At 47.7% G+C, this 22,486-nt stretch overlaps 9 protein-coding genes across 9 annotated transcripts; 3 read left to right on the top strand and 6 right to left on the bottom strand.

Moving 5' to 3' along the window:
• The first annotated feature begins 231 nt into the window (after positions 1-231).
• On the top strand, positions 232-3,386 carry BC939DRAFT_448775 (Mo25-like protein). Its single transcript, XM_051555281.1, has 8 exons — positions 232-537; positions 949-1,009; positions 1,111-1,333; positions 2,132-2,300; positions 2,398-2,523; positions 2,630-2,773; positions 2,860-2,965; positions 3,056-3,386. The coding sequence occupies exons 1-8, from the start codon at positions 442-444 to the stop codon at positions 3,112-3,114; spliced, it is 984 nt and encodes a 327-aa protein (XP_051413031.1). The 5' UTR covers positions 232-441; the 3' UTR covers positions 3,115-3,386.
• A 1,761-nt stretch (positions 3,387-5,147) lies between these two features.
• BC939DRAFT_422931 (domain found in IF2B/IF5-domain-containing protein) lies at positions 5,148-6,080 on the top strand (the record flags this gene model as incomplete). The annotated part of the gene is made up of 2 exons (XM_051553118.1): positions 5,148-5,921; positions 6,010-6,080. The coding sequence occupies 2 exons, from the start codon at positions 5,148-5,150 to the stop codon at positions 6,010-6,012; spliced, it is 777 nt and encodes a 258-aa protein (XP_051413030.1). The 3' UTR covers positions 6,013-6,080.
• A 35-nt stretch (positions 6,081-6,115) lies between these two features.
• BC939DRAFT_448762 (Las1-like-domain-containing protein) lies at positions 6,116-8,467 on the bottom strand. The gene is made up of 5 exons (XM_051555280.1): positions 8,209-8,467; positions 7,782-8,090; positions 7,529-7,682; positions 7,001-7,423; positions 6,116-6,894 (listed from the first exon to the last, which is right to left on the bottom strand). Exons 1-5 carry the CDS (start codon positions 8,341-8,343, stop codon positions 6,140-6,142), a joined length of 1,776 nt encoding a protein of 591 aa, XP_051413029.1. The 5' UTR covers positions 8,344-8,467; the 3' UTR covers positions 6,116-6,139.
• A 38-nt stretch (positions 8,468-8,505) lies between these two features.
• Positions 8,506-9,874, bottom strand: BC939DRAFT_410088 (profilin II). Its single transcript, XM_051552914.1, has 4 exons — positions 9,637-9,874; positions 9,354-9,488; positions 8,796-8,927; positions 8,506-8,649 (listed from the first exon to the last, which is right to left on the bottom strand). The coding sequence occupies exons 1-4, from the start codon at positions 9,745-9,747 to the stop codon at positions 8,647-8,649; spliced, it is 381 nt and encodes a 126-aa protein (XP_051413028.1). The 5' UTR covers positions 9,748-9,874; the 3' UTR covers positions 8,506-8,646.
• Positions 9,875-10,224: 350 nt separating this feature from the next.
• On the bottom strand, positions 10,225-11,587 carry BC939DRAFT_448758 (cytidine deaminase-like protein). Its single transcript, XM_051555279.1, has 7 exons — positions 11,558-11,587; positions 11,338-11,457; positions 11,136-11,246; positions 10,882-11,041; positions 10,710-10,785; positions 10,520-10,620; positions 10,225-10,441 (listed from the first exon to the last, which is right to left on the bottom strand). The coding sequence occupies exons 2-7, from the start codon at positions 11,419-11,421 to the stop codon at positions 10,392-10,394; spliced, it is 582 nt and encodes a 193-aa protein (XP_051413027.1). The 5' UTR covers positions 11,422-11,457; positions 11,558-11,587; the 3' UTR covers positions 10,225-10,391.
• Positions 11,588-12,609: 1,022 nt separating this feature from the next.
• On the bottom strand, positions 12,610-13,445 carry BC939DRAFT_502342 (uncharacterized protein; the record flags this gene model as incomplete). The annotated part of the gene is made up of 2 exons (XM_051560275.1): positions 12,610-13,097; positions 13,181-13,445. 2 exons carry the CDS (start codon positions 13,443-13,445, stop codon positions 12,610-12,612), a joined length of 753 nt encoding a protein of 250 aa, XP_051413026.1.
• A 533-nt stretch (positions 13,446-13,978) lies between these two features.
• BC939DRAFT_410085 (major facilitator superfamily domain-containing protein) lies at positions 13,979-16,054 on the bottom strand. Its single transcript, XM_051552913.1, has 4 exons — positions 15,608-16,054; positions 15,196-15,491; positions 14,679-15,106; positions 13,979-14,568 (listed from the first exon to the last, which is right to left on the bottom strand). Exons 1-4 carry the CDS (start codon positions 15,932-15,934, stop codon positions 14,066-14,068), a joined length of 1,554 nt encoding a protein of 517 aa, XP_051413025.1. The 5' UTR covers positions 15,935-16,054; the 3' UTR covers positions 13,979-14,065.
• A 2,037-nt stretch (positions 16,055-18,091) lies between these two features.
• On the top strand, positions 18,092-19,706 carry BC939DRAFT_130058 (uncharacterized protein). The gene is made up of 3 exons (XM_051550060.1): positions 18,092-18,285; positions 18,470-18,735; positions 18,863-19,706. The coding sequence occupies exons 1-3, from the start codon at positions 18,211-18,213 to the stop codon at positions 19,302-19,304; spliced, it is 783 nt and encodes a 260-aa protein (XP_051413024.1). The 5' UTR covers positions 18,092-18,210; the 3' UTR covers positions 19,305-19,706.
• Positions 19,503-21,760, bottom strand: BC939DRAFT_396312 (major facilitator superfamily domain-containing protein; the record flags this gene model as incomplete). Its single annotated transcript, XM_051552283.1, has 4 exons — positions 19,503-20,005; positions 20,125-20,234; positions 20,310-20,788; positions 21,530-21,760. 4 exons carry the CDS (start codon positions 21,758-21,760, stop codon positions 19,503-19,505), a joined length of 1,323 nt encoding a protein of 440 aa, XP_051413023.1.
• Between the last annotated feature and the right edge of the window lie 726 nt (positions 21,761-22,486).

The raw sequence follows: 22,486 nt of genomic DNA, 5'->3' as shown, positions 1-22,486 counted from the left end.
CTGACTGATCAACCAACATCAGGCTTTTGCTCATTCGGATGTGTGATGTGTGTTAGTTGATTGTGTCTCTAGTCAAGTCAAGGTCCACTTGGGTCAGGTTCAGCACAGAATCCTTAAAACCCACGTCTTCGCGCGCTCTCTCCCTCTTTCTCTTTTTCTCTGCTCTCCTGTTCCCTCCTTGTCGCCTCGTCCTTTCCTGCCTTCATAAATCCCTCATTCGCTTCTTTTTTTTTTTTTTTTTCTTCTTCGCACACTCATCTAGTTTGTACACCACCCCGCTCTACTCCACATATTCCACCCTCTCCTTATTCCTTCCTGCGTTTCCTCTCAACCTCACCTATTGCGTCCCAAAGAAACCGCTCATAGCCTGGTTCCCATCCTATTTTCACCTCTTTCTCTCACTATCGTTTCCACATAGACAGCACACAAAGAACACACAACATGAACTTCTTCAAGTCAAAACCAAAAACTCCCCACGAATTGGCTCGCAACCTCAAGGAGTCGATTCAAAAGCTAGATGGCCCCGATAAAAGAAAGGTAAAAAGATACTTGTGTAAGAATGGGCTTTTAACTATACACCACACATTTTGGCATCCAAAGGTGTTAGGTGGTGTTAGGGGAAGACGAGAGGCTCATCGTCATCCAATATCATCTTTATCCTCTGTCTGGTGGCAATTTTGACCATCACGATACATGGTGTGGATTCGATCTTTTCTCCGTGCCATCTCCGTGGTGTCGTTCTCAATTGCCCGGAGAGTCGCAGACGCAACTTACTGCTTGAGGGTGCTTTTTGCAAAGGGTGTATCCTTACACATGGTGCCCAGTTGATTTTGCAAGTTGCAAAGGATATTACCCCATGACACCACGTTTGTTCTCGCGCAACAAATGACGATACTTATGGAAGCGCCACTAACCATCACATCCCATGAACCGCTATGAATGTAATAGGCAACGGAAGATATCTCAAAGATACTGGTGGCCATCAAGACGATGCTCTACGGCGACAGCGGCAAGTCTCTATCTCGCAACGGTCGAGTGACATGACTATGAACAACAATCAGTGGACTTTACTAACTTCTGCCCATCTACTGTGGATTTGATCCTCTCCAGAGAACGATCCAGTTCCAGAGACAGTCGCTCAGCTTGCACAGGAGGTCTACTCCAACAACCTCCTCCAGCTCTTGGTCGACAACATTGCCAAGTTTGAATTCGAAGCTAAGAAGGATGTTGCCCAGATCTTCAACAATTTGCTCCGTCGTCATATTGGATCACGATCACCGACGGTCGAATACCTGTGCACGCGCGACCAGATCTTGTTTACGCTGATTCACGGGTAAGGGCTGATTTGATGCTGTCATCGCTCAGGAGGGTTTGAATGACAGGATCTTTTTTACTCTCTGGGGTCATTGGTTCTATTTTGGACACCAAAAAAAGGGCGATCGTATATGGACAGCAGACGGTAGTCTCGAGGCAACTGTACTTTTTGCGCAACGGATCATGGGGTGACAGTAGAAACAGAAAAACGGTCGATAACTGTGCAGCTGCCCAGGGCAGGGTAAGGGGGGAAAGGAGGATCACCTCTACTTCAACGTACATCAGCTCTGTTGTCCAATCCCTCGAGGCTGTAATATTAAGATGGGAGCAATTGGATAATTGAGGGCGAGGAACAGGAGACATGGAATATCGATTTTCTACTTGTGCGGCAATACGTTCACATTTCGGCCCTTTCACCCTTTTTCGACAACTGTACCAGCGTTGGAGCTCAGGACCTGACTATTGCCGCCCATCGAGCCTTCGCCTTCTCCCTTCATTTTATGCGGCCCAAAACATTCATTCGGTATTTTACCTTGGGATGACAACAAGGACAAACACTTTTTTCGACTTGGCTGGGCTGCATGAGATAATAAAAAAAGGGGGAGTAGAGATCGTGACAAAAATGGGACGCGTGCAAGTTCTCCAAAAAAACAAAAAAAAACAAAGGGGCTGTCGAAGCACAGGGCTTTGTGGTCAATCGTCATCCTCTCTCTCCACACACTCCAAAAACACCCCTAATTTGGGCACTGCGTCGGGATGTATACCACAAGTGGCTGATTTCCTTACTCTTTTGCGTGCTATTTTTCCATGATGTTAGTTACGAAAATCAGGAGATCGCCCTCAATTGCGGTATGATTCTCAGAGAGTGCCTGAGACACGAAGTCTTGACAAAGATCATCCTCACTTCGCAGCAAGTATACAAGTTTTTTGACTATGTGGAGATGAACACCTTCGACATTGCAAGCGACGCATTTGCGACATTCAAGGTACGATGCGGACGTGCCCCGACTGCGAGGATAACCACTTGCTGGGAGAAAGGTTTTAAACTAACACAGCCATTGCTCTTTTTTTTTTATATAATAGGAAATTTTGACACGACACAAGACGCTTGTTGCCGAATTTCTGGAGCGCAATTACGATGTCTTTTTCGAAAAGTACACGCAACTACTTCAATCGACGAATTATGTAACGAAGCGCCAGTCATTAAAGGTACAGCTCGAAATGCGGCGTGATATCGGACGCTACAGGATGACAACCTTCATTGGAGAACCGAATGCTGACATCGAACCCTTGTATTTTGTGTACTTCGCTATAGCTCTTGGGAGAAATTCTGTTGGACAGAGCCAACTTCACTATCATGACACGGTACATTGCCAGTGCGGACAACCTGAAGCTGATGATGAATCTGCTAAAGGACAGGAGTCGCAACATCCAGTTCGAGGCATTCCATGTGTTCAAGGTACAGCTAGTTTCGTCCTTGTCTGTCGGCTCATTAAACAACATAAGCGTTACTGATACACCACTTCGCTTGTGTTCATCTCACAGGTCTTTGTGGCAAACCCCAACAAGAACAAGCCTGTGTTGGACATCCTTTCAAAAAACCAGGACAGACTGATTTCATTCCTCAGTACCTTCCACAACGATCGCAACGGTATGTGCTTTTTTACTTTTATTTTATTTTTTGATTGACTATTAACCGGCCTACATGACTAAACTCTATATTTTGTTGATATTTTATTAGAGGACGAGCAATTCAACGACGAGAAGGCTTTCCTGCTGAAGCAGATTCAAGGCTTATGACCAGTCGAGAGCGAAAAGAAGAAAATAAAGAAAAAGTCGGTCGAGGAATTAACGTCCGACATATAGGCGTGTATGAAGAAAACAGCAGAACCATGCAACAACGAGAAGAAAAAAAACACCAGGCATTGCACATGAAGGTCTGTAAAATAAAAAATGGACTTTCAAAGGAGGGCTTGTACTTGACTGGGTATTGGATGTGTTTGTTTCGTGGAACAGAAACACGGGTGGTTCAGGGCGACATGGGGCACTGGATATAGTCTTTAATGTTGCCCTCATCCCTTACTCTGTACGACGTGACGGACAAATTTGCCCGGCAAAATTAAAATTTTCGTCATGTAAATTATTCGAAGTTTTTTACTCCAGGTCTGTGGACTGTGTGTGATATTCTTTGAAACAAGGTCTGGCGCCATTGCTACACAAGGGAGCCTTGCATACCTGGCACCAGATATTGCTTTGGAAGGGGTTCTTCTGGCTCATGTAGATCTGCTTGGTTTGGTATTTCCAAGAACACAGCATGCAGGTTCCTCGATGCTTTCGGGTCACTGGAAATTGGTTGTCATCGGTGAATCGGTCATTGGGAAGTTCAAAGTTCTTTGTCACTCGAGGTCGTTTCCAGACAGTGTCATCCTCGTTCTCGTCTTCCTTCTCCACAGCATTGTGGCGCCATGCCTTGCTTGAGATATGGACCGGATCGATTAACCCCCAGATAAGAGAGCTGCGAAACTCTTTGTGCGTGAGAAAAGATCCTTTTTTTCGGACTATGAGATAGGTGTTGATAATAGTCGTATCCAAGAGCCAGAAAAAAATTGGCATCCAGTTCCGCCGCGTTGTCTGCTGCGTGCTGTAGTAGAATCGAAGTTGATCGGCAATATCAACTCCACCCATATTGTAGTTGTAATCATCGATGACCTTCAGGATCTTGAGTTCCTTCCTGAAGCAGTTGCCAAAAATTGCTCGCACCTTTGCTCCGTTTGTACTTGTTTCTCGTGGTCGGCGCCATTCTCGAAGGACCTCCCATTCCGCACCTGCAATCCCGTGAATCGTTGTCATCATCGTCACCGGTCCATTATCCTGCCAGAAAACGACCAGTACTCCTCCAACCACAGCTCCAGACCGAGTATCCCAACCCAACTTGGTGCTCTTTTCCACCTGTGCTCTTTCGATCGAGCTTAAAGACCAGGGAGGGGTGGCTTAACAGAATTTCGATAAAACGAAAAAACGCTGTCGTTTTATTTTAACCGGGCAAATTTGCCCGGTATACAGAGGAACCTATAAAAGGAGGACTAACCCGCAGCTTTAGGTTCGCACGACCACAATTTACATCCCACACGAACACGCAACCATGTCGGAACTCGAAGAAAAAGTCAAAGCCATGGACATCAATGAGGAGGAGGTCGATGTAAGAATAAAGGCAACCATTCATTTCGAAAGAATGCAACAGTTCTACGCATGGCAACATCAAATCGCCTCGACTCCTGAAACTTTTCTTCCCGTCGCAGCTGCCGCAGGAATATTCGAGGAACTTTTATGTATATCTTCCTCTTTGAAAGTAGTTCAACGCTAATATGATCTCCCTATCATGTCTGTCATTTTGCTTATGTTGCATAGCTGAGCGAGTTCGACCTGACAGTGAAGAAGAAGAAGAAGAAATCCAAGAAGACTGAGGATGCCCCCGCAGAAGAAGCCGTCGCAGAAAGCAAGGAAGCCGCAGCACCTGCTGAAGGTAAAGGAGTAAATCCCAAGGACTGACTCCTGGATAAAATCAACGTGCTATCTTCTTGTATCCTGGACTCTTCAGGTGTCATGAACGAAGGCGTATTTCACTGCAACTCGCATTTTCGACACGATGACTCATCTACGGCTGGTCACTTGCTTCTGACTTTTCTTCTGCGCTAGACGAGGCTGATACCGATCCAATGGCGATGTTTGGCGAAAAGAAAAAGAAAAAGAAGAAAGTCAAGGCTGAGGTATTGACATTATCCACTTTGAAATTCCTGGTCTAATTGGTGCGTCCACTGCGCAGGTACATTAACATGCGAGAACTATGCGTCTTTGTTTTCCAGGACGATACTTCTGCTGCGGAGGGTGGCGAGGAGGCACCTACCGGAGAGGCCGGTGACTCATTCAGTTTCGGCGACCTGAAAAAGAGGAAGAAAAAGTCCAAGAAGGTCGACTTCTCAGCCTTCGAGGATGCTCAGGACCAAGAGGGCGAGGACAACGGTGCCCGTGATCCTGACGACATTTTCGCCGCAGAGGATGACGAGAGTACTCGAGCAAGCAGTGGTAGCAAGGTCGGAGGAGCCGACGCAGAAGAAGGCTGGATCGGCACCAATCGTGACTACACTTACCCAGAGCTCTTGTCTCGAGTCTTCAAGATCCTTCGTCAGAACAACCCTGAGCTTGCAGGAGAGAAGAAGCGTTACACGATCGTGCCACCCTCGGTGATGCGCGATGGCAACAAGAAGACGGTCTTTGCCAACGTTGCGGATATCTGCAAGAGGATGCATCGTCAGCCAGAGCACGTCATTCAGTTCTTATTTGCGGAACTGGGCACTTCAGGATCGATCGATGGATCCCAGCGCTTGGTCATCAAGGGACGGTTCCAACAAAAGCAGATCGAGGCCGTCTTGCGTCGGTATATTGTTGAATACGTTACCTGCAAAACCTGCAAATCTCCCGATACGCTCCTCACCAAGGAGAATCGACTCTTCTTCCTCCAGTGCGAGGCATGTGGGTCCACAAGGTCTGTCACGACTATCAAATCGGGTTTCCAGGCCCAGACGGGCAAGCGTGCTGCCCAGCGTACTGTAAGTTGAGCTGTCAATTCATGAATGATTCAAGAACTGCTTAGAGGACTTTGTTCTAATTACTTCTTCTTTCCTTTGAATTGTGTAGTAAAAAGTTTTTGCGGACAAAATGCAGAGAATCGGCAGCCATGCATAATAAAACGTATTCACTGTTCAATAATTAAATTCGACAAGTGCCGTTTGCTTTCTATGCAGAATTATTTTATTTTCGCAGTGGTCTAAATCATTACACGAGCTATTGGCGGACTATCCAGGTCCCACGGCAATGACAGATCAGGTATGATACCTCCAGGAAGACAGCCCATGGGACATGGCCGCCATTCGTCGGCGTCATAGAGCGTCCATGGCTCAGCAGCGGCAGCTTGCGCCGATGCCTGATCATCCGCGCCTTGTTCGGCTGCTTGGCCGTCTCCCATTTCTGAGTCCGTCTCAGGCGCTGCTTCAGACGCCATATTGGTATCCTCGCTCTGAAGCTCGACTGCAGGACCTTCATGCCATACTCCTCCTACGGACGTCGATTCTGATGGTATTGATGGCGAAGATGATGCTGATGACACAGTTCCCATTGGTGTTGCAGCTGAACTTCCAGCGACGATCCGTTGATCAATCTGCTTTAGGATAGGGCCAATTTTTTCCTTAATGTCTGAATCACACTCGATGACAGTATTGAGAACCGAGCGGATCAAGGGGCTGACATGGACCAGAATATTTTGAAGACAATCCTCCACGATATTGATAATATCGTCATTTTCAAACATGGATGGTCCCTGGCTCGCAGCCGCGTTCTCAGCAACTAATTGTGAAGCCATAGCCGCAATTGAGAGTCGAGGCGTTGAAGAGGGTAAACTGAACGGTGGCGAGTTATGTCCTGATAGTGATGGCGAAGATGATGATGACGAGACTGTCCTTCCGCTTCGTACTGGATTCAACTGCTCAGAGTAGTGCAGCTTGATCAAGTGTTTCATCCACGCCACTAGTTGAGAATTCAGAAATGGGATATACAAAATCATGGATCAATAAATGATTGTTCATAAATGCAGCGAGATCAGGATCAACGACGACGAACGCTGGCTCCATACATATCGTAATAAAATAGCTGCCCGTTTTGGCGGCCGATTTTTCTGCGACCGTAGCTGCTGGCAAGGCCGCTGCCTGTGCCGCATTGTTCGCCTCGATCAGTTTCTCCAGCATCCCGTCCATGAGACTGACCCAAAACGAGAGTGGCTCTCCGTTTTCGGTACTAATCGTGGCCTTCAGCTCCGTGTGCAGCTTAGTCATCAACGGCATCCAGCACAAGCTGACCATCCGCCCCAAGTTATCGAGGCTCAAATCTCGAGCGGATGATCTCATCTTTTTAGATTTTGGGATCAACATTCCTGGTTCCAGCATAATGGGGATTAAGGTTGCCAGTAGGTCTTCTCCTGATCGACAGCGTTTGATGAGGTCCCGTACGAGCCGTCCGATCACGACGGTCTCTTGTTTTGGCTGGGGCATCGTATTTGCTGCATGTTAACAACAGTACAAGATAATTATTGCTCTGATAACAGAATCAAGACCCATCACAGCCTGTTTGAAACCCTTTCGGCGTCCTGTAGTAGCAAACTGACCTTCGATCTGTCGCTCCTTCTCCTGTTTGTAGTTCTCAATCATCTGGCGTACATCCTCCGATAAGGCCGTCAGCATTTCTGGTGTCAACATCTCGTCCATCCGAACAGAAACCAACTGCGGTATCCAGTAATTATCATTGATCCATGCTAATGCCTATGATTGCAATGTAAAACACCAGATCAGTCGTTCAATTGATTCTTCGCGTCAGCCATGATCTCTTTCGGTAAAAAAAAAAAAAAAAAAAAAAAATACCTGCTGCGTAGCACTCCTAAGGATCGTCAGACTCGGCAAGTAATCATGCGTGGCTGTATGCCGGAGCTCCACAAACCAAACTGGCATTCCGACCTTCTCCACAGCCAAATACGCAATAGATTTCGCAGACTTTGACGACTGGAACGCATCCACATATCCGTTCACGAACCGAATGAACACCATCGAGTACATGAGCCGCAGGTCCTGGTCCGAACATGTTTGCGTCCAATCTCGCACTTGAGCCGATACAAACGCTGCGGTCGAATCAATCGCGTGCGGCAGCTTTCCGCGCGCCTCCCATGCTTTGACCTTTCAAAAATAACAATCAAAGGAGGAAATTATAGGTGTTTGGGATCAGCCTGCTGGGGAGTTTTTTTTTCTATGCCTCGAAATAGTGCTGAGATCTCTGAATAAGACCGATCCATACTCGTCGCAGGGCACATTCTTGAGCTCGGATATCTGGAGTACCATCCTCGGCCAGCTGAGGATAAAACCATTGGTGCATTTGAATGAATTCCGCCGGAGAATGCCATGGCACCAGTTTTGGCAATTTAGGCGGCATGCTGCTGTTAGTTCTATTGCTTCGGTTGGGCTGCCTCGCTCAACTCCTGTTGCTCTCTGCCGTCTTCTTTGCTTTCCGTCCTGGTAATGAGTGATGCTGTCGGAGAGAGAGGGAGCCTGTCTTGAAGGCATTTTTTTTTTAAGATACAAAAGCCACTGCATTGACTGGACGGCTATTCTTGCATTTTATTTTTTCTAATAGCATGGTCCCAGTAAGGCTTCGCCCGTCTATGAAAATGACGCCCAGCGTCAGGAACAAAAGGCGATTGATACTTATAGGGATGTCCATATAGTCGCCGCGTCTTTACTAGAACACCAATCGAGCAGGGAGAAAAAAGGAAAAAAGGGCGATTTTAGTACATTCATTGATTCAGTTACATATCCGTGCTGCCTTTGAAGAGCAGCAGGCCTCTTGCAGATCAGTTGTCAAGCCAAAAACCGTGGTTCACGTACGTATCCAGTAGACCGAAGATAGTCGCCCAATGCCTCGACAACAACAGTGCAATCACCAGCTTGCATGTCTTTCTCATATTGTCCGATCAGGATGGCCTGCGTGGTTTTGACGCAGGTCACACCTTCGGCTCCCTATTTCTCAAAGAAGATAAGAATAGCGTGAGTGTCCTCTCAAGATAACCAAGGATGGAGCCCTCCTGTCGTCGTCTACTGACTGGGGTAGCCAAGTGGGGAAGCGAGCGGTGGGATAGAAATAGACATGTCGAGAGCCTCTTCACAGGTCAAACTGGGCTCTTTGCTGGGCTACAAGACGCACAAGGCCCAAAAAAACTAAGAGCTGCCGTGGGACGGTAAGATCCAGTTTTTGTCATTGCTCATCAACGGGCTGTTGGGGTCATGAGGTAGTACCATTCCATACATGCCATCGGTGTGGTGATCATTCCATAACGGTATCCACGCTGCTGTCATGAACTGTGCACTGGTCCTGTGGTCCCCCCCCCCTAGGTTGAGATCCTGCCGATGGTTAAAAAAGAGTGATCCATCGCCTGTGCCACTTACAAGACGCGCGTAGATACTGTTATCCCCGCTCCGGAGATAAAAATACTTCCTGCCATCGAGAAAGAGACCATTAGCCTGGATGTCGTTGGAGTCTTCAAAGGCTGCGATCAACTTTTGAAGCTCAGTGGGTGCGACCTAAGTGATCGAAAAAGGAGGGTGCTGAGGTGTGAGGAAGTAGAACATTGGTATGCAGCAAAATATAGTTTCCCACATGAGCGAAATGAAGCACGAGTTTAAGAAAAATCGAATGCCACGGATGCAACCCCGGAAGAAGGATTCTTACAGAAAAGCCAGGGGAGGTAGCCCAAGTGCTGCCATCGAGACCATAGATGCCAGCCATGTGCACCTTGCCCGTGCCAACAAGGTTGGAGTCGACATATGCTTGCCAGGACATATTGTAGTGTGTGTATAACGGCGAATTCAGAGAAGAATGCGAAGGAGGAGGACGTAGAGAGGAAAGAGGGTGAAGCTGTTGAGAGGAGTGGAATGAAGGAATTCGATGGAGATTTGATGAAGAAAGGAACGACCAAGTGCTGCTTTAGTTCAACCTTCCGTAATTAAAATTTAAGACATGCTAGAATGTTATATGTGTCTAAATGTAATATAAAATACCAGAGCGCTAAAGTATCCTTTCTATACCAAGATTCTCTTTTTATTCGTGGGCATAAATGGACCCTGCCTGTTGAGCCAGCCCTTTGGCGCATCATTGTCTCCGTCGCATTATCTTTTAAACTGAGAGAGAGTAACGAAGGAAAGTATAGTGATGAATCGTTTCAAGTAATACTTCTCCTTCGGTCTGCGAAGAAAAATACAGCTAAGCCAAAGACAGTGGCGAATTAGTTTGGTAAGTTTACTCAAATTCCAACTCAGGGCTGTAGCGCAATAATTTATTTTTTGCATTTTCCCGCTTTTTTTGTGCATTGCATGCGGGCGAAGCACAGCACATGGGGATCGAGATTTGTTCGAGATAGGCATTCTGCATGCAGCGCAATAAGCAATCCTTTCTTTTCTTTTCTTTTTTTCATTCCATATTTAAGGCTAGACGTCCTCTTTGAGCACGCGGTGTTTCTTCTTCTTGGGGTCGGGGGCTACATGGGTGTTCGTGAACAAAGGGTATCAGTAAACAGGTCGTAACAGAATAAGTACAGCAAACAGCCAGCCCTTACCGTGAGAATTTTCTCCGACATAAAATTTGCGAAGAACTATTATGGCCTCGCCTCGGAAGTAGCCACCTTCAGAAGGATAAGTTGAATGGGGGAGATTGCAGCTAACGGACGGCAGTTTAGTTATGGCTTTTTTTTTTTTTTTTTCAAGGAGTATGTACTTAGCGCCTCATTTAACACGCTCAAGACTTACTCCGTGTGAATGTGAAAGACAGATCCATTACCACCGAAGCGATCGTTGCCAGCGCCAAAGTAGACTTGTCCAATACCTATAGTTATGCAAACGAAATAAAAGCGAGTTCGGACGCGTCTTTAGGGACCAGGTAGATATCAAGCATGAGAAACCAGCATGCTATCTCCTTTACCAAGTTGTCGTAGAGCGCTCGCACACATAACGCAGGGTTCGATTGTCACGTAAAGGATTACGTCCTTCCAAAAGTCTTTGGATGGATCTTGTGCCTGAGTCCGGTATTCTTCCTGGGACAAGATCATGTCGATCCCTTCAAACTCTGCATGGCGCGTCCCCTATATTAATCAACACATTCATATGTCCCATGGTCATTGTTCATATTCCTTGCGAGAGCTGCTGGATAAACACTGTTGGTTTCAGGCTCCTTACGTTCAGACTCTCGTTTGTCCTGTTCCTCCCCTGGCCAATGACTTTTCCTGTGTGTTTATAGACAAAGACACATCCTACAGGTACTTCGCCGACAGAATGGGCTTCCAGCGCCTAGGTTCAATGATACCAAGCATAGGACAGCTTTGTGAGACGTGTTCAAAAGATGGTTATTTTCTAATCGCAAAAGTAGGCATTGCTTTACCAAATCTAATGCAAGACGCATGCGCTGGTGATGCTCCGTAGTCTCTACTCCATCGTCCTGTATTGTGATGTCATTCTCGTTCATGGATGCTGCGATCTTGCGGGGGGATTAAAAGCAACTCTGAACGCATTTTTCGAGCAAGGCGTTTGTGAGAATCATAAATATCACGTGCCAGGTGTCCTGGTGTCAATAAATAAAAGCTGTATAGTAAACCGGTTACCCTGAAGTCGAAAGCACCGCTTTACTGAGCATACCCGGCTCGTTCGGTCAATGAGCATTTGATTTCGTTTCTGAGTTCATATCTCTCAGCGCAGGACACCGAGGCGCGCTACAGCGTGAGATCAGAAGAGCACACAATATGCTATCGAGCGAACGATCGATGAGTGAAATCACATTACCCTTGCGCCTTCATATCCAGGCACTCATCAATGTTTGTTGCTTCCATCTTTTGCATTGCGGCTCTTTGAACGTGCTATTCCACCGACCGCCATCACACATCGCTTACTGCTTCACTTTAGATAATACCACTTCTCCGCTATTTGGTATAAAGCCTGGTCTTTATCTGATAAATACATCATCCAGCCTCGCTATTGTTTAACGATAACTCTGGCACCCTTCATACCCAACAAATGCAAGGGAGTCGATATGCTACAGATCCGGGTAATGGTGAGCTGATCAGAGACTATGTTAATACTTAAACATTGCGCTACCCAATATTTTCAATATAGATATGGAGGACACCGAAGGGCGATATGGCTCGAGAAAAATGGGATGGGATCCCTCGCTCTAAAACGGAAGAATAAAAACGAGTGTATGATAGTACTGTAGCTAGTAGCGTATTTGTAACAGCATACGGATATAATATGAGATGCCGCTGCTATCTGACAAGGTATTCGACTAAGATGTCCGTTTGCGCTTTCATAGATAGTGCCCGTCTGACATATAATCGGGAGGCTAAGGGCGAGATGGACAAGTTGACGTGTACTGCTCACTCACCAAGGCCACGTTCTATGCATCTCCTAGAGCGCCCGCTCGGCATGGGTGTATAAAGTCATTTTTCGGCTGCGTCTTCACTTATTTAAATCTCCTTCTCTTTGTCATTTCTCTCATTTTTTTATCAGTGAAAAGCTGACATGAAGCGGCAATAATTGCGCCCACTGGAAGAATGACAGAAATGAGCTTTCATAAGGCCCCTCAGTAAACAAATACCCTTTTTATTGTACTCCCGTTCTGTTATTCTGCCCCCGGAGGAGAGGGCGATTGAGCGGATCTTTATTCCTTGGATGGTTGGTGAGTATCAATTAGGACTGGCATCTTGAACTTCCACTGCTCCCAAGTCTTCGGATTCTCGACCAACTCGCACATGAAATGCGCAATATTTGCCTTTGTGATCTTGTCGGGCTCGTAAAACGCGTGTTGGATCGAATCCAACACCCTATACTCCGAGATCTCTCCGTCGATGAAGCCATCGGGACGAACTGCAGTCCACTCAACATATTTGCTACCAGTACCGACTTCCTTGCTGATGTAATTGGCCGAGCGAACGCTGTCGGCGTAAGGAGGCAGCACAGCCGTCATGACGGAGACGAGTCGCTTTTCAAATCCGCTGCGGACGTGTGTATCGGATCCGTCGGGGTTGATCACGCCGACGGTATTGAGGAGGATGAAGCGGATGGGATTGGTGGGCTGGGCCTTGTTGATGGAGTCACAGACCATCTGGGTGGCCCTGACGACCAAGTCGTGTGGGTTGATCCAGATTCCTAAACACAGGTATTACGCGTCAATGAATTTGGCACGGGGAACAATTAAACATGCGCAAAAAAATAAGCTAAATTAAACTTACCGAGCCCAGGAACGCGCCCATAGTTCATACTGTGTCCCAGGGTGGAAATGACGGTATCATAACCCTGGACGTGGCTTGCAAGGTCGTCGATACTGATATCGAGCAGATTGGCCTTGATGACGGACAACTTGCTATCGCTGGAAAGAATGCTGGGTAGGTTTTCGGGGGTGCGGATGATCGCCCTCACCTCGTGTCCTCTGGCCAACAATTGCTGTAGGACCAATTTGCCAACATTGCCAGAACCGCCGAGGACGAGTACGCGCATGATGAGATTTGAGTGCTTAAAAGGAGTGGTGTTGCTGCTATTGCTGTTGTTGTCGGTGCTGATTGTTGCTGCTGATGCCTAAACTTCTGGTACTTGATCTTCTGGGATTCGTGCACTTTCCAGGGCAGCTTTTATGTCTGGGATGTCGACACCAGGTTACAGCCCTGAAGGGTGTACAGTTGTCAAAAATTTCCAAATTTGGAGGCTCCCATTTAATCTTGACAGTCGAAAAACCTTAACGGCAAGATGTTGGTCAAAACTCCAGAACGTCGGATAATTGTCTGCTTCGCCTTGGCTGCCTGTGTCATTAGCGCAGCTCTCTAGATTGAATGTGCCAAGCCCACCTTTGGTGATCGCGTTCAGGCCCAGATTTCCTTCTCCTGAAGGTGTTGGCATAGTTTGTTCATTACGCCGATAAATTTTTCGATTTCGGTGCGCAGTTTGACAAAGGTGAAGTCGACGTGGAGTGTTGACGCTTAACCCACTATTGATAGAAAGAGTCCCTCATATGCCCATCGCTCACCTGTCCTTGATTGTCAAATGGTGTATGTATTAGGAAATAATATGTTCTACATAAATACTGTGCTCCTTCAAGTGATGTTCTATACTGACGACCTATCCTAAATGCGTCCGAAGAGCCTGGGGTTCATCATCAACTTCAGAGCCAGCGTCATGGTCGTGCCCACAGCCATGACCAATCCTGCCCAAAGCTGTACTGGAAGATAATCCAGTCCCTTGCTCAGATCCAACAGCGCACCGCCCACAGGCGATCCGATCAGCGTACCGACGGCGATGCCTCCATAAACGATGCCAGTGACACTAGCCAGACGGCTAATACCACACAGATGTGCGGCAACCGTGGGGACAATGGCGACGAAACTTCCTGAAAAGAATCCGTAGAGGATACAGAACACAACCATGACAGGAACCGAGGTCCCAGCCAGCGTCCAGACTACCAGAATACTTAGACATGCGCAGAGACTTGAGATCAGGAGGACGTTGATGTCGCCAATGTAGTCGCTCGCCAGTCCCATTGTTACTCTACCAATTGCACTGGATCCGTTCAAGATGCCGACAAGAAGCGAGGCGGTCGATACAGAGGCACCGTGGTTCTGCACGTAAGCTTTTTTAATCGATCACCGTAAGGAATAAGAGATACGAAGCGTTAGAAAGTGGGGGTAGTGTGGATAGAGCTTAATGCTGGTTAACAAGAGGTAGAGCAAATGTACTTACTAGGGAAGAAATAATAAGGGTTAAAGTACCCATTCGCAATAAAGAACGAGAGACAAACCAGAAGGAAGAACCGCTTCTCCTTCAACACTGAGAAATCGACCATCTTCTTTTTTGGCGTCAATGTCGTCTGAGACTCATTGTTCAAGGCACCCGCAACAGCGACCTTCTCTCCGCCTATCACATCCGTCATTGTCATTTCACGGTCCTGTTGTTCGTGTTTCAAACGCCTGGTTCGATCCCTGCCGGACTCGACTCGGGCTTTGAACAGAAACGCCGCTGGGATCACGATCCCCAGATGGAGAAACGCAATTGTCCTGACAGTCCAACGGTATCCGATCAAGCTGAAGAGTGTCGTTGTAACCGGAGAGATTACAAGTCCTCCGAAGCCTCCACCTGCGACTACAACGCCCGTTGCGAGTCCACGACGTCTATGAGTTTGATACATTTAAATATCTTAACATTGTAGTCACCAAAGTTGAAGCTGGTACTCCGACCTACGGAGGGACATTACTATTACCTCTTGAACCACTGCGATGGTAAACTGAGCGAGGGGAAGAAGGCGAGACTAGCGCCGAGCCCATAGAGGATTCCCTGGAAAATGTACAACTGCCAGACCTGAGTCGAGAACGAGGTTCCAATAAGGGCTGCACCCATAATCAGAGCACCGACAAATGCACTGATTCTGTATCCAAAATGGTCTGCAAACTGTCCAGTCAAGGGCCCTGTCAAGTCCATGCCGACGACGTTCAAGGTGCCGACCCATGAAAGCTGAAATGTGCTTGAGGTGTTATACTCGTGAGTGATGTAACGGTCCTGTGTCGAGACAGTTATCCAGAATGATGCGATGAGAATGAGAACAACAACACGAGGGTGGTGGCAGCAGCAGCAGCACAGTAGGATGAAAAAGAGGTGCAGTCTAAGTACGGTACCTGGTATACACCATAGCCATTGACGGTGCCGATGACCATCGCCTGTACAAAGAACGCGGCCGCAACCACAATCCATCCATAGGGTTGCTCGTTATCGACATCGTCATGGCCATCAAAATGTTGGTGATGATGGTTATGATGGTGATCGCGATCTTGGGTATCGTTCTTTAGATCGTCCTCTGAAAATCCAACCCCCTCCATGGCTTCGACCACCTCTGCTGGGTGGATCGTCACCGGTACGACAAGAGTCGCTGACTGTGGTGGGACCAAGACTTCTCCATGCACATCCTTGTCCTGAGAGATAGCGTTGGCATCCTGAGCTACCATTCTCTGTGTTGATACGACTCGTGTCTTGAAGGCGCCTGCCAGAAAATGTGGTAATCTGTTTATTAGCGCCGGATAAAAGGGGTTTGCTGCTGAAGATTTGTTTGTACGAGAGAAATAAAGAGACAGAAAGGTAGATCAAAGCTGATTTTAAACAATTCTGCTGGCCCCGAGCGAATAATATGCTACATAGTCTAGCTCAAGGTTCATTCCGCATCTCATTCATCCAAGCCTGGTGCAAGAAGGGTACTTCCTGTTTTGCCCACGCAGAATACATCCATACCGCACATACATCAATGGATCGGATGGATCTGCCAGGGGATAAAAAAAAAACCGTGCGCCCTATTACTCACATCCAATCACCAAGATCCTTTCGTACGCTCAGAATGAGCGGATGCGTGCAAGGTTTTCGGCCCTTTGGCCGCCAGCGCTGCATACTACCGCCATCACCACTACACGCTCTCTTCTAGGCCGGGCCTCTAGGACCTCAGGCCTTAAAAATGTTATATAAATCCACAGGATAGAAGCATTCGTACTCAGCAAGCGCTATCAGTTAATATGAGCATACACCCTGTCTTCTCGGCCTGTGCTTCTACCGCGTTGCAGCTACATGGCCACTAGATGTTTTGATCTGAAAGCAAGACTCCTTGTGAAAAACGGAGGGCCTCTTGTTGCTGCTGTAGATACTCTGCATCACCCCCTTTCCCTCGTATGTCGCCGTTTTCTCCTAATTGGTGTAAGATTAGGAGGGTAAGATATCCTTAATACTGGTCATCTAGTACCTGGGCTTGCAATACCCAGAATACATAGCACACGGCGGAACATTTTGACAGTGCGATGTCGAGGGTGGGATATCCAGAGTAGGACAAGAATGAAGCCTTTCGGTAACATGGTCTGGTGAGGAAGATATCTGTGAATACCTGATGGGCAGGGCTTCACCGAGGAGATGCGACAGCTTTAATGAATGTGTCATCAATTTTAAGCGTCGTGGTGCCTGACCATGAATGCATTTTTTTATACGCCTCCTAAGCATGAGACGCGAGGCATATAGACTCGTGGGATAAACTCCTGAGCCTGTGAGAAGGCTATAGCATTCTAGCCGTATTTATAAGCCCTTCTCCCATGTGCGTATATGTGGTACCCATAGGACTCCGCCACTTGCCTGAGGCATGGGATTCCAAAAGTTAAATGAGGGCATAAGCAGGCACATCAGATACTTCAACCTGCATATCGCGCCCATCTTTCCTATTTGGAACTTCTTAAAAGAAGGCAAAGTCGACGAAAGAACGTTTTACCGTGATGCATATTTAGACGTTGTTGCCATGCTGATGGAATTGTGTGTTCATGTTCCCTTCTTGTTGCTTCTGGAATTCTTAGTGACGCCAGTCCGAGAGTCGAAAAAGACCTTTTCTTCAGAAGCGTTTTGAGAGCCAATTAGCACCATGAGCCATAACCCTAACTCTCGAGTATCGGTTCGAGTATGAGGTGGGCACATACCTTAACATGAGACCTAGTTAGGGTCAGACTGGTAGTGTCATCGTCCATTGAATGCCATGCCTTATCTGTCGGACGAAATATATGCACCATCTTCCTGCATGTTAAGAAGTAAAACGTAGAAAGCTTCCAGGAATTGGCCGTTGGTTGGCATGGAAGGATAAAACTGAACCTAAGTGGAAAGAAAATCTAGCTTTCTAGTTTTCTAGTTCTACTGGACTCTTCTTTTTTTTCCGCGAGGGCACGCCGAAAGCCGACAGGCACTTTCAAAGTGCATGATTAACGATGGAGGGTCGCACGAGCTGAGTCCGGGCCATGAGGAACAGGAGACAAAGTCGATCATTATAACATACAAAAATTGAAAAACATTGTCCCAGCTGGACCAGGGCTCACATGGAGGTCTTTGAATATAAAAAGTGTCCCCCTACCTCATACTTTTCCCCATCACAATATTCACAGGACCACAATTGTCTATTGGCAAATAGCGTCTTTAATACACTCCCTTTTACACCTCACTCCAATTGCGCATGACTCGCTCTCGTTCTGACGATATCACCATGGAACCCCTCAACCTCCCTGTCACTCAGCAGCCCCGTGGTCAACACGGCATGCAAAAGTCCTTTGCAACCGGTACGTAAAAAACGGAACTGCATTCATCCAACGGTTTTCAGGCCTCACACGAAAACCAAACCTCTCAACGGTTGCCATTTTTCTAATCTTCTTCATGCTATGAATAATTAGAGTTCTCCCCTGATGATGAAAACCATGGCGTGTACGGCAGTCTCATGAACGCTGCCGGTAGCTTCATGGGTGCCCTCGGCTCCATTCCCTGCTGCATCTGCTGCCCCAATCCCTACAAGGTATACATATATCAACTTTTTAAATTGCAACAATTGCTCTGATGTTTCCAATTTCACTCAGGCATAAGTGCGAGTACAAACACAAACATGCATTTGTGATTTACTCATCTCCAACATTTCTAACCGTCCATCTAATTTTTTTTTTTTTTTTTTTTTTTTTTTTTTTGGCACCTGGATATTGCAGTCTGTTACGCAAGGCCATGTTGGTTTGATCACTCGGTTCGGAAAGTTCTACAAGATTGTCGACCCAGGATTGACAAAGATCAACCCGGTGACGGAGAAGATGATCAAGGTCGACATCAAGATCCAGATCGGGGATATTCCTCAACAGGTTATCATGACCAAGGATAACGTCAATGTCCAGATCGACTCGGTCCTCTACTGGCATATCATCAACCCTTCGCAGTCTGTCTTTGGAGTCAGCGATATTAAATCTGCATTGATTGAGAGGTACGGAAAACAAACGATAGTTCGAACGCGCGCAGTTACAATGATCATAACATGGGGTCCGAATGGTGGTTCTAAACGCGTATTTATCTTCTATGTCCTTGGTTGTTGTTGTTTTTGTCTTCAATAGAACGCAAACGACTCTTCGTCACATTCTGGGCATGCGCGTACTTCAGGAGCTGATCGAGAACCGTGAGGCCATTGGCGAGGAGATTCAAGAAGTCATCGACGCGCCCGCACGTGAATGGGGCGTCAAGGTCGAGTCAGTCCTGATCAAGGATATCACCTTCTCGAAGGAGCTCCAGGAATCGCTCTCGTCCGCCGCACAGGCAAAGAGAATGGCGGAATCCAAGGTCATCGGCGCACAGGCCGAGGTCGACTCTGCGAAGCTGATGAGAGCTGCCGCTGACATCTTGAACACACCAGCGGCCATGCAGATCCGTTACTTGGAAACGATGGCCAATATGGCCAAGGGTTCAAACACCAGGGTTATCTTCATGCCGACGCAGCAGGGTCCACAGGAAATGACTCCTTTGCAGGCCAACCAGTGGGAGCAAATGAGCAAGCAATAAGATCCGCGCAACTGGTTTATTCAACGCGTCAAGCAAACATAACTGTCCAAGATATCAGTACTGCGTAATACCCCCCTTCAACCAAGTAATCCACTACCTCCAGCGTATCCTCTTTATAAATATGACTTTTATTATTATTATTATTATCTACACGAGTACATAGTACCTACTCTTCACCAGAGCCCTTGGCATCATTGCTTATACCCTTGCGAGCATGTTCTTGTCGGTGACATACCTCAGCACAAATAAGATCGCAGTTCCCACCGCCATAACCGTACCAGACCAGAGGATGACACCCGTGTAGTCGGTCTTGTGCCCAATCGAGTCGAGAATGGCACCGGAGACTGGGGATCCGATCAGGGATCCCACGGCCATGCCCGCGTAAATGATACCGGTCACTGTGGCCAGGCGCCCCAATCCGCAGATGGCGGCAGAGACAGAGACAGTTGAGGAAAGATAGGCACCGCAGCAGAGACCGTAGACGACTGAGAACAAGAACATCACCGCCACTGTCTTGGCAAAGATCCAGATCAGCAGAAGCGAGAGTGTGGCCGCGAATGTGGAGATTAAGAGCGCGTTGATACAGCCGATCTTGTCAGAGACCAAGCCCATGACGATACGGCCAACGGCAGAGGCACCGTTCATGATTCCGACCATTAAGGCAGCGGTGGAGGTATCAACACCGTGCTGTTGCGCGTATGCTATTCATGAAAGTGTGTTAAATAGCAAGTCAGCATGTCTTCAGGACAAGTAAATATGCGGGCAATTTCTACGAGAGAGGGAAAAAATAAATGATCATGTCACTAAGACTGGAGCTTACAGCTGATAAAATAGAAGGGGGTAAAGTATCCGCTGACGACAAAGATGCCGGCAACGAACAGCAGACAGAAGCGAAGGTCTTTCATGATGGTAAAGTCCACGAACTTGCGGCTCTTCTCTTGCTCCAGAGACTCGCCCTTGCTGTAGCCGAATTTGCGGATCCGCTTGGCGCGCTGGCGTCCAGACTCGAGACGCGTCTTGAAGAGCATACATGCGGGGATCAGAAGAACCAAGTGAGCGATCGCGACTGAGAGCATGGTGAAGCGGAAACCCTTGCTGTTTAACAGCTTGCTGACAATGGGCGACATCCACAGTCCACCGATGCCTCCACCACTGATGGCGATGCCAGTGACCAGACCGCGGCTTCGAGTGAACCATTGGGCAGGGAGAGACAGACCCGCAAAGTAGGTCAAAGAGGCACCGAACCCGTAGAGCAGGCCCTGGGTCAGATACAGCTGCCAGACATGGGTTGAAAATGCGGCTGCGACGAGGGACAGGGCCATGATGAGGACACCGACCAGGGATGCTTGCCTATGGCCGAAGTGGTCGCAGATGGAGCCTGTGAATGGACCTGCGACATCGAGTGCCATGACAGCTAGGGAGCCAATCCATGCGAGCTGGAACGTTGATGCGGTGCCTTTGAAGGTATGTGTGAGATAGTAGTCCTACAAAGAGAATCCGGGGATGAGTATGCAAGGCAGGGTGCAGTTGAAGCGAGGGCGCACAAGGATGCAGAACCGAGACTCCAATCGGAGCAAAGGGCAATTAAGGTTATTTTGAAGGGGCTGCGGAGGTCTGAATAGCTAGCTCCCCAGCTGTAGTGTGCGCGTGGAGGGAGTGGTGGATGAGTGGGCGTGGTAAAGTAGGGGTGGGTGAAAAAGAGATGGTGGCCCCAGTAAGGGTGTGAAGATCAGCTCAAAAGAGAGCTCTTCCAAACTTGGTGTGCATCGCAAAAAAAAAAAAAGGGTCGCATTGGTGCGCTGAGTCGGATTAGTAAGACTAGCGGGGAAAAAGAACAACCAAGGTTTCCCACGCAGCGGAGCATTATGACTCGAACGGTGTTTCCTTGTTTAACGGATTTAAGGTCGACAAAAGGGCGCAAAGGAGTCATAACTCAAAAAATAAAAAAGAGAGCGAGACGAAATGGAGAGAGATTTGGAGAGGGTGAATTCGGCTGTTGCGCCTCTATGGTGTCGGTCCAATGGGTGAAGCGCGGGTCGGAGATGAATCTGATGGGTACGTGCCACACCATGCCATCCCATGCGTAAACAGAAGGGCAGCCGTTGGAAAACAGGGGAAGGATTCGGTGGAACGGGACTCTCGATGGAGGCACTGATTGTAGTGTGTATCCTGAAGGTGTGCCCAGCATTGAGCCACGCGAGACAGGGGAGAAATGATTTTCTTACCTGGTAAACACCATAGACATTACAGCTACCCATGGAGATCATCTGGGTAAAACACGCCGCGAAGACAATGACCCAGCCATAGGCGGGGCCATCGACCAAGGCCGGTACTTCTTCTGGATCGATTGTGGCAGAGCCATATTCGACATCGGCAATTTCCTCGGATGTAGTGTACTCCTTCTTGATATCTTTCTCATTGGCTGAGATAGTCTGCTCTGAGCCGCGATGGGTCATTGTGGGCGAGGGACAATGCGATGTGATCATATCCTCCACTTGCTGGCCCTCTGTTTTGCGGTGTAGGGTTGTTGCTGGATCTGACATGGCTTGAGGGAAAAGGGTATGTGTATGTGTATGTATTTATGCTTATATGCGAATGTATTTTAGTTGGTATGTCAAGATCTGAGATGGTGGTACGGAAATACTAGTGGTTGAAGCCGAGATGCCGGGTAAGATCACACAAAATTTGGTGGCAAAGGAGTAAGACCGGATGCAGAGGGCACACTAGACAGGTCAATGATGGTACGTGGTACAAATCTGGGTAGGTGCGTTCTGGTAACTTTGGTAGGACAATGGAGCAGTTGGAGCAATTGAAAAGGATGTCTAGAGGTGAGAATCCAGTAAAGGGTGGGGGTGAAGAGAGAGGAATGAAGAGAGTGGAGCCAGATGTCGATCTGAAAAAGAAAAAGAAAAAGAAAGAGAAGAGAAAGCGAATTCGAAGAATCGGAGGGCTTTTAAATGTTGGATCTCAGGTACCAAAGCGGTGACATGTCTCACGATAAGGTTGATAGTTTGGAAGGGCGACATGTCCCCCACCGCTCTTCATTAAGGCCAAATGCTCTTTGGCGACATGTCCTGTGCAGCTTTTTATTTCCCGACGACATTATCTTTCCGACCGTCCACCGTGGCAGGCCGGTATGGATTGATTAACCTGTCCTAAAGCTTATTTATACTGGGCGACTC

The sequence above is a fragment of the Gamsiella multidivaricata genome (assembly GCF_025024155.1).
Source record: "Gamsiella multidivaricata strain RSA 2152 chromosome Unknown BC939scaffold_26, whole genome shotgun sequence".
NCBI classification, from domain to species: domain Eukaryota; kingdom Fungi; phylum Mortierellomycota; class Mortierellomycetes; order Mortierellales; family Mortierellaceae; genus Gamsiella; species Gamsiella multidivaricata.
Note: the sequence above shows the minus strand (reverse complement) of the source record. Positions and strands in the feature narration are given on the sequence as shown.